The 12,354-nt window shown below is 39.1% G+C and overlaps 1 protein-coding gene across 3 annotated transcripts in view; it reads left to right on the forward strand.

Annotated features, from left to right (window-relative positions):
• UMPS (uridine monophosphate synthetase) overlaps nt 1-12,354 on the forward strand; it is a 51,868-nt gene that overhangs the window by 20,979 nt on the left and 18,535 nt on the right. For all 3 annotated transcript variants that reach the window (XM_044934244.2, XM_044934555.2, XM_006078534.4), the window contains exons 3-5: nt 1,510-2,181; nt 3,572-3,747; nt 5,520-5,634. In XM_044934244.2, the coding sequence (XP_044790179.2) occupies nt 1,510-2,181; nt 3,572-3,747; nt 5,520-5,634 (963 nt within the window). The remainder of the gene's footprint in view (nt 1-1,509; nt 2,182-3,571; nt 3,748-5,519; nt 5,635-12,354) is intronic.

The raw sequence follows: 12,354 nt of genomic DNA on the forward strand, positions 1-12,354 counted from the left end.
CCTGGATAAAACCATTCCCTTAAAGCGAGGTAAAGGAATTCCTTGGTGGCCCAGTGGTTAGGACTCCGCATTTCCACTGCAGGAGGCCTGGTTGGGGAAGTAAGATCCTACAAGCCATGAAGCATGGCAAAAAAAGGGGGGGGCAATGTAAATGCCGCATGGAATTCTAAATAGAGATTTTTTTTTTTTAATGGGTTCATGGCAGTAGGTTATCAGGTGGGTATTTCAAACATGTTTTAAAGCTACATCAGTCTAAAAGTATTGGGACTGACTTCATATTTTATTACATTAAGAATTAATGTGTTTTGGTATTATTTCTGTTTTGTTGCTTTTTTTGATGAGTCCTTTTTTACCAATGTGTTCTAAAAATTTTTATGATGAAATCATATGATGTCTGAGATTTGCTTCTAAAAATTATTGGGGGGAGGGTGGGATTGGAATTATAGCTGAAACAAGATCGCCCATGAGTTATTAGGTGGCAAGTTTCTGTATTTGTGGAGATTTGTTATACTCTTGTCTAGTTTTAGTTTATTCAACATTATAAAAAACTAGAATAATATTTTTGGTATTTAGTGGCACAGTGTTTTATCTATATGAATCTCTCCCATAAAGAAACTATTATTTCTATTTCCTTATTATGTATCTTCAAAAATATTTCTTAGCATATGATCATTCATTTTAAAATATACCTATAAATACAGTCTTATGTTCTCGTCTAAGTTAAACTTTCCAGTTCTTCGAGGAAGAAAAGGAGTTGGGGAAAAGACAAAGATAGTACATGTGGGAAAGTTAAAAGTGGGCAAAACACCCACTAAATATATTCTGCATCAAAATAAGGCAAATTTGGTGGTGGAAAACACAAAAATGCGTCTCTGAAAACACAGGTCTTTGTAGTCTCCAGCATGAATTATTTACAATGTGTAGGTTATCTGAAAATAGTCTGTAGTAGGCCCACTGGAGTGGGCCAGTATATTTAGTCACATTACATTATATATATAATTCGTAAGGATGTAGTGATTCATCTAAATGGTTGTTGAATATTTTCCCCCTTCAATTTGTATACTCAAAGGCCAGTTGTTTTGCTGATCTTGAATAAAGAAATTGTTAATGGAAAAAGGAATGATTTCATTGATGATATTGTGCTATTCTTTAATAACTTTCATCAGTCCAGGTGATCTTGCCTAAAGAAACCCCATATTTGAAATTTTGATCATAAACACATTGTGATGTTTTACAAAGTTAAATAATTTGCTAGTTTTACTGTAAATATTCTGTATATGTAACTTTGACAGTTTTGAAATAGAGACATTTAACAGAACAGTAAATCATAGCACATTGAAGATTCATCAGAAATTTAAAAAATATATTTCCAAAGTGGATTATCAGAAAGTATAATTTAGATTACCCACCTTTTCATAAATACATGCCAAATTTATACTGTAGATACATCTTGAGTTGGTTGAAATACATAATTTTAAAATGGAATCAACATAATTTTTTCTTTCCCAGGTACTAAACAGCTTATAGAAGGGGTTGTTAATCCAGGAGACACCTGCTTGATCATTGAAGATGTTGTCAGCAGCGGATCTAGTGTTTGGGAAACTGCTGAGGTTCTTCAGAAAGAAGGCTTGAAGGTCACCGACGCCGTAGTGCTGGTGGACAGAGAGCAGGGGGGCAAGGACAATCTGCAGGCCCGTGGGATTCGTCTCCACTCAGTGTGCACCTTGTCCACAATACTGCATATTCTTGAGCAGCAGAAGAAAATCAGTGCTGAGATGGTGGAGAGAGTGAAGAGATTTATTCAGGAGAATGTTCTTGTGGTAGCTAATCCTAATGATTCTCTCCCTTCTGTGAAGAAAGAACCCAAAGAACTAAGTTTTGGTGCACGTGCAGAGCTGCCTGGGACCCACCCAGTTGCAGCGAAGCTGCTCAGGCTTATGCAAAAGAAGGAGACCAATCTGTGTCTGTCTGCTGATGTTTCAGAGTCCAGAGAGCTGCTGCAGCTAGCAGATGCTTTGGGATCCAGAATCTGCTTGCTTAAGATTCACGTAGATATTTTGAATGATTTTACTCTGGATGTGATGAAGGAGTTAACCACTCTGGCAAAACGCCATGAGTTTCTAATTTTTGAAGACCGGAAATTTGCAGATATAGGAAACACAGTAAAAAAGCAGTATGAAGGTAAGCATTATTCGGGAACCAACAAGAATCAAAATCCAGCCTAAACTGGCTGAAGAACAAAAGGAAATGTATTGGCTCACGTGACAAGTGCAGCAGTAGAACAGCCTGTCAAGCGTGGTTGGATCTAGGAGCTCAAGCGATATCTTTCGGGCTTACTTTCTCCTCAAGTCTCAGCTCTGCTTTCTTCTCTCTTCTTTCTCAGGTAGGCACATTGCTCATGCCTGCCCCAAGCCAATCACTCAGGCCTGGGTATAGAATACCTTTATTAACTCACTTGGGTAATAGACCCTGCTCCTGGTGATCTGAGGCTATTAGCTTTACGTAAACTTCTTGAAACTCGAGTACAGGGTTAATTCTCCTAAAGAAAATGGCTGTGCTGATGCCAGAAGAAAGGGACATGGGTTTTAGGCAGGCAGAAATGACAGGTGTTGGCCCTGGCAGAACAAAACACAGTTCTGCATCTTTGGAGAATGAAAATTGCAGATACAGGAAATAAGGGAAAAGAGTGTAAAGTGGTAAGATTTATTTTTAGCAGAAAAAGATCTGTTGATACGCATCCTTTTTTAAAAGTGTTAAATAGGAACTCAGAGTAGAGCATACATAGTAAAAATGCTTCTTTTACCCATTCATCTATGCAAATTTCTGTCTTATTTATGTAATGCTTTTTTGTTTTCACTTAACCTTACAACAGACATTTTATGTTCTTTAATAAGCATCTTTTAAGATAATTTTTTCTTAAAGTAATACATGCATATTCTTAAGCTACTTCTTTAAGAATAGATTTGTTTGTAATGACTTCATATGCTTAAGATATTGACTGTTGAAAAAGTTATACAAGCTTTCTACAAGTTTGCATATAGTTTTTTCAAAAATCTACTTGAGTTATTGTTCTGCTTTTAAAATGAATACGATTGCTTTATTGAAATTTGAAGAGCTAGTGAAACCTAAGGAACAGGAAGAAGATTTAAGAGATGGTAAGTTCCTGAGATATCCCTACAGAGTGAAAATCTGTCATCTTCAGGGGAATTTCAGTTTGCTATCTTTGACCTCAATACACCTGTGTTCACTGGAGTCCCTTTCCAGTTGCATAAATCTTACTGGTGGTCACAAACATCAGCCTGCAAAGAAAAACACCCTTACCAGTTTTGCTAATAAACTAAGTATGGAGCTTACAAGATTTTTTTCTCCTTGTTATTTCTCAACTAGCTAAGCAGATGGAAAGATTCATTTTTCACAAGTAGGTCCACTGATAGTTACTAAAATTCTTGAAGTGCTTCACTGTTTCATTAGCATGTTACTAGATTATTTCCATATTGTAGATGGCTGGTTGAGTTAAAAGTTAAAGGTTTTTGTTTGAAAATTGACAAAGATCTTTCTTTCCCTTTCTGAGGTGGGGTCTTTAAAATAGCTTCCTGGGCAGATCTTGTAAATGCTCACGCCGTGCCCGGCTCAGGAGTTGTGAAAGGCCTGGAAGAAGTCGGCCTGCCGCTGCACCGGGCATGCCTCCTTGTTGCAGAAATGAGCTCTGCTGGCACCTTGGCTACTGGGAGCTACACTGAGGCAGCAGTAAGTGACAGAGGAGAGGGACTGGGGCAAGGAAGGCAGGACCGTGACACTGGATGTTACAGGGAGAGAAAATACCTGCATTTGGGGTCTGTGAAATTGCCGCCCAAAACAACAAATCAGCTGCTGTTACTGGGACAGTATAGTAATACTAGTGGGCTAGAATGCACTGATGGTTAGTAGCCTTTTATGTTTTATAGCAGACACTAAAGAGATTTGAATGGTACTACAAGAGAAACATTGAAACACAGATATTGGGTCAAATAAGCATATGTGTCTGTATGTACCTGGCCTTTAAGATAGAGTTTTTCCCATCTCACCATGAGTTGAAATTGAAGAGCTTTTTTCCAGTTTCTTGGAATCTTCCTGAGTCACAAAGATGCACATTCTCATGACAGCAGCCCACGAAGTGGGTTATCTTTTTCAGTCTTTGATATTGATTGGGGTTCTATAGGAGAGCTCTTAATTAGAGTCCAGACACGTTATTTCCTCTAGTAACTCCCCATTATTAAAAATTCTTATGTGTGTGCTTAGTCGCTCAGTTGTGTTCAACTCTTTGCGACCCCATGGACCGCAGCCCGCCAGGTTCCTATGTTCATGGGGATTCTCAGGCAAGAATACTGGAGTGGGTTGCCATTCCCTTCTCCAGGGGATCTTCCCAACCCAGGGATCGAACCCAGGTCTCCCACATTGCAGGTGGTTTCTTTACCGACTGAGCCACCAGGGAAGTTCTTATAGCACCATACATGTTCTAATGTACCATACCCAGCTCCCACCCGCTGCACACCAGAACAAAATAAGAGATGGATAATCATCTGGTTATAAAGTTCCTCTTCACATTGTCCTCTGGGCAAGTTTCATAGTTGGATAGTCACCTAGAAAGATGAGATGGATTACCTTTGCATACATTTTAAAGACTACTTTTTAAAGTAGTAGGAGCTTTTATTTTAATAAATTCCCATGTAAAAATTAAAATTTTATTTTTCATATTTCAAAGGTTGTGGAACTGTGAAAAACTCATGGCCCTGGGGCCAGGCATTAACCCTACCCTTGATTTGACCATAAGTATCTGTGATTTCCCAGCTGACTTACAGAGGGTCCACGAGTCAGTGTTAATACTTGTCATTCTGGATCTGGCTCAAGGAAATACATTGATTATTGGTAGGTGGTAGTACTTAGTAGCAAGAACGAAACAGTCTGGGCCTCAGGGAAGAACCAAATTAGAAAGTTAGGCAGGGGGCGGAAAAAAAGTTAGGCAGACCTAGGGAGTCTTCTAAAGATGTGACGTAATGGAAGAGAAATTGTGGAGGCAGTGTTAAAGTATAGGGAAAGCTGTGGAGGTAAGATTTCTTCAGCTAGCTCTTTACAGCACAGCTGTTTTTATGTGGTGGCTGTCATTGGATATCTGTGTCGATGGGCAGTAAGACTTCAGTGTAGCTTTAGATCATTATAAATGTATTCTAGGGTATGATTTATATCCTTTTTGGAAGTAGGTAGGTCCCTAAACATTATTAAAAATAGGTAATAATGGAGCATCTAGATTTTCGATGCAAATAGTATAGGATTTTTAGTGTTTTTGTGTTTGCTTATGGGAGAAGGGGATAGGAGTTATTTTAGGGTCTTAGTGGAGCAAGTGTGTAGTTTCATATCTAAGATTACCTGTTTAAATATGAGTTTAATGTGATGTGAGAAAATACGTCTATAAGATAGCAAAGTTTCTTACATTTGGTGTGGTTAACTGCTGTCCTGTCATCTGTTTATTACATTCCATTCAGGTGAAAATGGCTGAAGAACATTCTAAATTTGTGATTGGTTTTATTTCTGGCTCCCAAGTAAGCATGAAACCAGAATTTCTTCACTTGACTCCAGGAGTTCAGTTAGAAGCAGGAGGTAAGCCTATTGATTGGTAATGATTCCTCTAAAATGCTGCTTTTTCCAAGTCAGCAAAATAAAACCTAGATGTGTAAAAATAGCTTGCAGTCTAATTTTAGGATGAAAATCCGGAAGGTTACTTTTTATTGAAATATGCCTAGAAACTGATCATTGTTTCCCAACTGATATTTTGAAGATACTGCCAAAAAACAGGTGTTCTATGCTCAAGGAGGAATCCTCGAAACAGAATCAGACATTTGTTTAGGACTTTGCGGAATCTTTGTTGTGCTCATGTTTGTGACTTTTCAGTGTGGAATACAGGGTTCTGTCATGTCTTCCAAACTTATCTGAACACAGAGCACTTTTAGCAGTCTTAGAAACACAGCTGCAGTGGCTCAAAGCTGCGAACTGCCCACTGGTGGTCTTGAGTTAACAAAGGGATGGTCTAGGCTGATGTCCTGTGGAACTCCATAAGGCTGCTTTTTTGTGTTACCTTTTTATTGAGATATAGTTGATTTACAATGTTGTGTTAATTTCTGCTGTACAGAAAAGTGATTAAGTTACGTGTGTGTGTGTATATATATATTTTATTTGTTGCCGTGCGTGGGCCTTCTCCTGTCGGGGTGAGCCAGGGCTCTCCTTCATTGTGGTGCCCAAGTTGCTCGTTGTGGCCTGTGGGCTCTAGAGCACAGGCTCAGTAGTTGTGATCAGGGTTTAGCTGCTCTGCGGCATGTGGGATCTTCCCGACCAAGGATCGAAGCCGTGTCTCCTGCATTGTCAGGTGGATTCTTACCCACTGCGTTACCAGGAAGTCCTATATACACATTAAAAAATATTCTTTTCCATGATAGTTTATCACAGAATATTAAATGTAGTTCCCTGTGCTATATACAATAGGACCTCGTTCTTTATCCATTCTATATATAATAGAATCTATCTGCTAACCCCAGATTCCCACCCCATCGCTTTCCCACTCTCCCTCCCAGTTGGCGAGCACAAGTCTGTTCTCTTTGGGAGTCTGTTTCTGTCTTGGTGATGTGCTCATTTGTGTCATATTTTAGATTCCACGTATCAGTGGTATCATAGGGTATTTGTCTTTCTTCCTTAGTACGAGACTGTGTAGGTCCATCCATGTTGGACAGATGGCATTATTTCGTTCTCTTTATGGCTGAGTAGTATCCCTGTGTGTGTGTGCGTGTGCATGCGTGCATGCATGAGCATGTTTGTGTCACCCATCTTCTTTACTCATTGAACGTTGAGATTGTTTCCATGTCTTAGCTGTTGTGAATAGTGCTGCTGTGAACACAGGAGCGTATGTGTCTTTTGAATGGGATTCCTGCATCATGTGGCAACTTTACTTGTAGCTTTCTGAGGAACTTCCTTACTGGTCTTTAGCGACTGTACCAGTGTACATCCCGCCAACATTGAGGGAGGGTCCCTTTTCCCCACTCTCTCCAGCATTCGCTATCATCAGGGACCACGTTGTTCGTTTTGATTTGCACCTGTCTACTGATCAGCGATGTTGAACCTCCCTTTTCATGTGCCTGTTGGCCATCTGTATGTCTTCTTTGGAGAATTTAGGTCTTCTGCCCATGATTGGGTTTTGTTGTTGTTGTTGAACTGCATGAGCTGTTTGTACATTTTGGAAATCAAGCCCTTGTCAGTCACGTGTGCGAATAAATATTTCTCCCCATCCATAGATTGTATTTTTGTTTTGTTTATGGTTTCTTGCTGTGCAAAAGCTTGTAAGTTTGGTAAGTTCCCATTTGTTTATTTTTGCTTTTGTTTCTGTTGCTTTGAGACACTGGTACGATTCATGTCAGAGAATGTTTTGCCTGTGTTCTCAGAGTTTTATTATGTCACGTCTTCAGGTCTTTAACCCATTTTGATTTTATTTTTGTGTATGGTGAGGGTGCAATCTGAAGATTGCTTTGGGTAGTATGGCCATCTTAATTCTTCTGACCCTAAAACATGGGATATCTCTTCATTTCTTTGAATCATCTTCAGTTTTCTCTATTAACGTTTTATAGTTCTCAGCTTATAAGTCTTTCACCTCCTTGGTCAGGTTTATTTCTAAGTATTTTGGGTTTATTTTGTGTGATTTTAAAAGTTTTTTAGTTTTTTGTTTTACATTCCCTTTCTGATATTGTTAAAGAAATGAAACCAGCTTCTCAATGTTAATCTTGTATCCCATTACCCTGCTGAACTGATCAGTTCTTTAGGGTTTTCTACATATAGTATCATGTCATCTGCATAAAGGGCCTCTCAGGTAGTGCTGTAAAGAACCTGCCTCCCAGTGCAGGAGATGTAAGAGACTCAGGTTTGATCCCTGGGTCAGGAAGATCCCCTGGAGGAGGGCATGGCAACCCACTCCAGCATTCTTGCCTGGAGAATCCCATGGACAGAGGAGCCTCGTGGCTACAGTCCATGGGGTCGCAAAGTGTCAGACACGACTGAGCGACTTAGCGTGCATGTGCATAAAATGACAGCTTTACCTCTTCCCTGCCAATTTGGATACCTTTTCTTTTTCTTGTCTGATTTCCAATACTATGTTGAATAGAAGTGATGAGAGTTGGCATCCTTGTCTTGTTCCAGATTTTAGCAGGAAGGCTTTCAGCTTGCCACCATTGCTTTTTTTCTATATCTATTGAGATGATCATGTGACTTTTCTTTGTTAATGTGGTGTATTATATTGATTTCGTATATTGTACCATCCTTGTGATCTTGAAGTGAATCTAACTTGGCCATGGTGTATGATCTGTTTTATGTTTGTTGGATTGGGTCTGCTAATACTTTGTTTAGAAATTTTGCATCTATATTCATCAAAGGTATTGACCTGTAATTTTCTTTTGTGGTGGTTTACTTGTCTGGTTTTGGTATCAGTGTGATGGTGGCTTCATAAAACATCTTTGAGTGTTCCCTCCTCTTCAGCCTTTTGGAAGAATTTGAGAAGGATCCTCAAATGTGTTAGTTTTCCTTTATATGTTTGGTTGAATTCACCTGTAAAACCACATGGTCCTTAAGTTTTGTTTGTTGGGAGCTTGTTGTTTTTTTTTTAATTACAGATTTTGTTTCACTTCTAGTTTCTGTTCACATTATCTGTTTCTTCTTACTTCAGTTTTGGAGAGCTGTATATTTTCATCTCTTCTGGGCTGGCAAATTTGTTAGCATGGAGCTGTTTATAATATTGTCCTACGGCATTTGTATTTCTGCAGTATTGGTTGTTATTTCTCCTTTTTTATTTCATATTTGCGCTCTTTCCTTCTTAATAATCCAGGCCAGAGGTTTGTCAATTTTGTTTAACCAAGTCTTGGTTTCATTGATTTTATCTATTGTTTTTTTAATCTATTTCATATTTTTCCTCTCAGATCTTGATTATTTCCTTCTGCTGACTTAGGCTTTGTTTGTTCTTTTTTCTAATTCTTCTAGGTAGTAGGTTCTGCTGTTTGAGATTTTTCTTGTTTTTTTGAGGAAGGCTTATATTGCTATGAACTTCCCTCTAACAACCCCTTTTGCAAATCCCACCGATTTTGAATGATTGTGTGTAAAGTCCATGTAACTGTTTTTTTCTCATTTCTTCTGTGGTTGATTTTTGTTTCATGCTGTGTAGTCAGAAAGATTCTTGAAATAATTTCTACCCTCTTTACCCACTTAAATTTGTTCTGGCTTTGTGTGTGTGCGTGCCCTGGTATGTGGTCAAGCCTAGAAAACGTTGCATGTGCACCTGAAAAGAATGTGCAGTGTTCTGAAAATGTCAGTTAAGGCTAACTGTCCTATTGTATCATTTAGGATCTCTATTGCCTTACTGACTTTCTGTCTAGAGGATCTGTCCATTGTTGTGAGTTTCGTGTTAAAGTCTCCTGTTAGTATTTATGTATTTAGGTGCGCCTATATTCAGTTCAGTTCAGTCACTCAGTCGTGTCCAACTCTTTGTGACCCCATGAACTGCAGCATGCCAGGCCTCCCTGTCCATCACCAACTCCCGGAGTTTACCCAAACTCACGCTCATTGAGTTGGTGATGCCATCCAACCATCTCATCCTCTGTCGTCCCCTTCTCCTCCTGCCCTCAATCTTTCCCAGCATCAGGGTCTTTTCAAATGAGTCAGCTCTTCGCATCAGGTGGCCCAAGTATTGGAGTTTCAGCTTCAACATCAGTCCTTCCAGTGAACACACAGGACTCTTGAGTCCCTTGCACTGCAAGGAGATTCAACCCATCCTTCCTAAAGGTTTAGGAAGGATGGGTTGAATCTCCTTGCAGTGCAAGGGACTCAAGAGTCTTCTCCAACACCACGGTTCAAAAGCATCAATTCTTTGGAGCTCAGCTTTCTTTATAATCTAACTCTCACATCCATACATGACTACTGGAAAAACCATAGCCTTGACTAGACGGACCTTTGTTGACAAAGTAATGTGTACTTTTTAATATGCTGTCTAGGTTGGTCATAACTTTCCTTCCAAGGAGTAAGTGTCTTTTAATTTCATGGCTGCAGTCACCATCTGCAGTGATTTTGGAGCCCAGAAAAATAAAGTCAGCCACTGTTTCCCCAACCATTTGCCATGAAGTGATGGGACTGGATGCCATGATCTTCATTTTCTGAATGTTGAGCTTTAAGCCAACTTTTTCACTCTCCACTTTCACTTTCACCAAGAGGCTTTTGAGTTCCTCTTCACTTTCTGCCATAAGGGTGGTGTCATCTGCATATCTGAGGTTATTGATATTTCTCCCTGCAATCTTGATTCCAACTTGTGCTTCCTCCAGCCCAGCGTTTCTCATGATGTACTCTGCAAATAAGTTAAATAAGCAGGGTGACAATATATAGCCTTGACGTACTCCTTTTCCTATTTGGAACCAGTCTGTTGTTCTGTGTCCAGTTCTAACTGTTGCTTCCTGACCTGCATGCAGGTTTCTCAAGAGGCAGGTCAGGTGGTCTGGTATTCCCATCTCTTTCAGAATTTTCCATAGTTTATTGTGATCCACACAGTCAAAGGCTTTGGCATAGTCAATAAAGCAGAAGTAGATGTTTTTCTGGAACTCACTTGCTTTTTCCATGATCCAGCAGATGTTGGCAATTGATCTCTGGTTCTTCTGCCTTTTCTAAAATCAGCTTGAACATCAGGAAGTTCACGGTTCAGGTATTGCTGAAGCCTGGCTTGGAGAATTTTGAGCATTACTTTGCTAGCGTGTGAGATGAGTGCAATTGTGCGGTAGTTTGAGCATTCTTTGGCATTGCCTTTCTTTGGGATTGGAATGAAAACTGACCTTTCCCAGTCCCGTGGCCACTGCTGAGTTTTCCAAAGTTGCTGGCATATTGAGTGCAGCATTTTGACAGCATCATCTTTGAGGATTTGAAAGAGCTCAACTGGAATTCCATCACCTCCGCTCGCTTTGTTTGTAGTGATGTCCCTATTATTAGGTGCATGCATATTCGTTGACAAGAGTAAATATCTTCTTCTTGTAGTGCTTATCATTATATAGTGTCCTGTATCTTCCTTTACAGCCTTTGGTGTAAAGTTTGTTTTGTCTGACACAGGTACTGTGCTTTATTGTCATTGCCATTTTCAGGAAATATCTTTTCCTACTCAGTCTATGCGTGTCTTTTGCCCTAAAGCGGGTCTCTCGTAGGCAACATATTGTCTGCTGTTTTTTTATCCAGTTTGCCACTCTGCATCTTTTGATTAGAGCAGTTACCCCATTGACATTTAAGGTAATAACTTTTTTTTACTGGAATATAAGTTCTTTACAGTGTTAGTTTCTGCTGTACATCAGTGTGAATCAGCCATATGTATACATATCCCTCCCACCCCTCTCGATCATCACAGAAGCAAGGTCACTATTCATAGGTGTATTTATTGCCATTTTAAACCTTGCTTTCTAGTTGATTCTGTATTTGCTTTTCTCCCTTTTTCCTTTTGCAGTTTGGTGATTTCCTTTTATTTTATGCTTGTGTTCTCTTTTGTGAATGTATTTTGTTTTTGAATTGTGCTTACCCTGTTTTTCAACTATGTTAACCCCTTCATATATCTACTTACTTTAAACTGGTAATCATAGACTCAAACACATTCTGAAAAAAAAATCTACATTTTAATCTCCTTCGTTTTATGATTTTGATGTCCTCTTTTACATCTTCATATTTATCCTTTTGCTGTTCATTGTGGTTATTGTAACGTTCACACAGGATTTTTTTTTTTTTAATCTGTATACCAGCTTTAAGTGATTTACTTTTTGACTAATTTTCTTTTAATATAGCTTTTCTATTTGGGGAAGACCTTGCAGTATTTCTTTCATAATAGGTTTAGTATTACTGTAGTCTTCCACTTTTTGCTTGTCTGAGAAATTCTTTATCGCTGCTTCTATCTAAATGATAATGCTGTTGACTAGAGTATTCTAGGTTATAGATTTTTCTCTTTCAGGACTTTGAATATGTATATGTTGCTACTCCCTTCTGGCCTGCAACGTTTCTGTAGAGAAATCAGCTGATTGTTTTTCTCTTACTGCCTTTAAAATGGTAACTTTTGCCATTTTAATTATGTCTTGGTGTAGCTCTGTTTGGGGCCCTCTGTGCTTCCTATACCTGGATATATTTCCTTCTTTAGTTTGGGGAGTTTTCAGAAATACTTTTTAAAATATATTTTCAGTCCCCTTTTCTTCCCACCAGGAGGGTGTGGGAGCCTTTGGTCTTTCACAGTTCCCTCCAAGGGGTGCAGGTCCTGCCCAGATTCCTTTCTTTTTTTTGGTC

Source organism: Bubalus bubalis, chromosome 1 (genome assembly GCF_019923935.1).
Source record: "Bubalus bubalis isolate 160015118507 breed Murrah chromosome 1, NDDB_SH_1, whole genome shotgun sequence".
Lineage (NCBI taxonomy): Eukaryota > Metazoa > Chordata > Mammalia > Artiodactyla > Bovidae > Bubalus > Bubalus bubalis.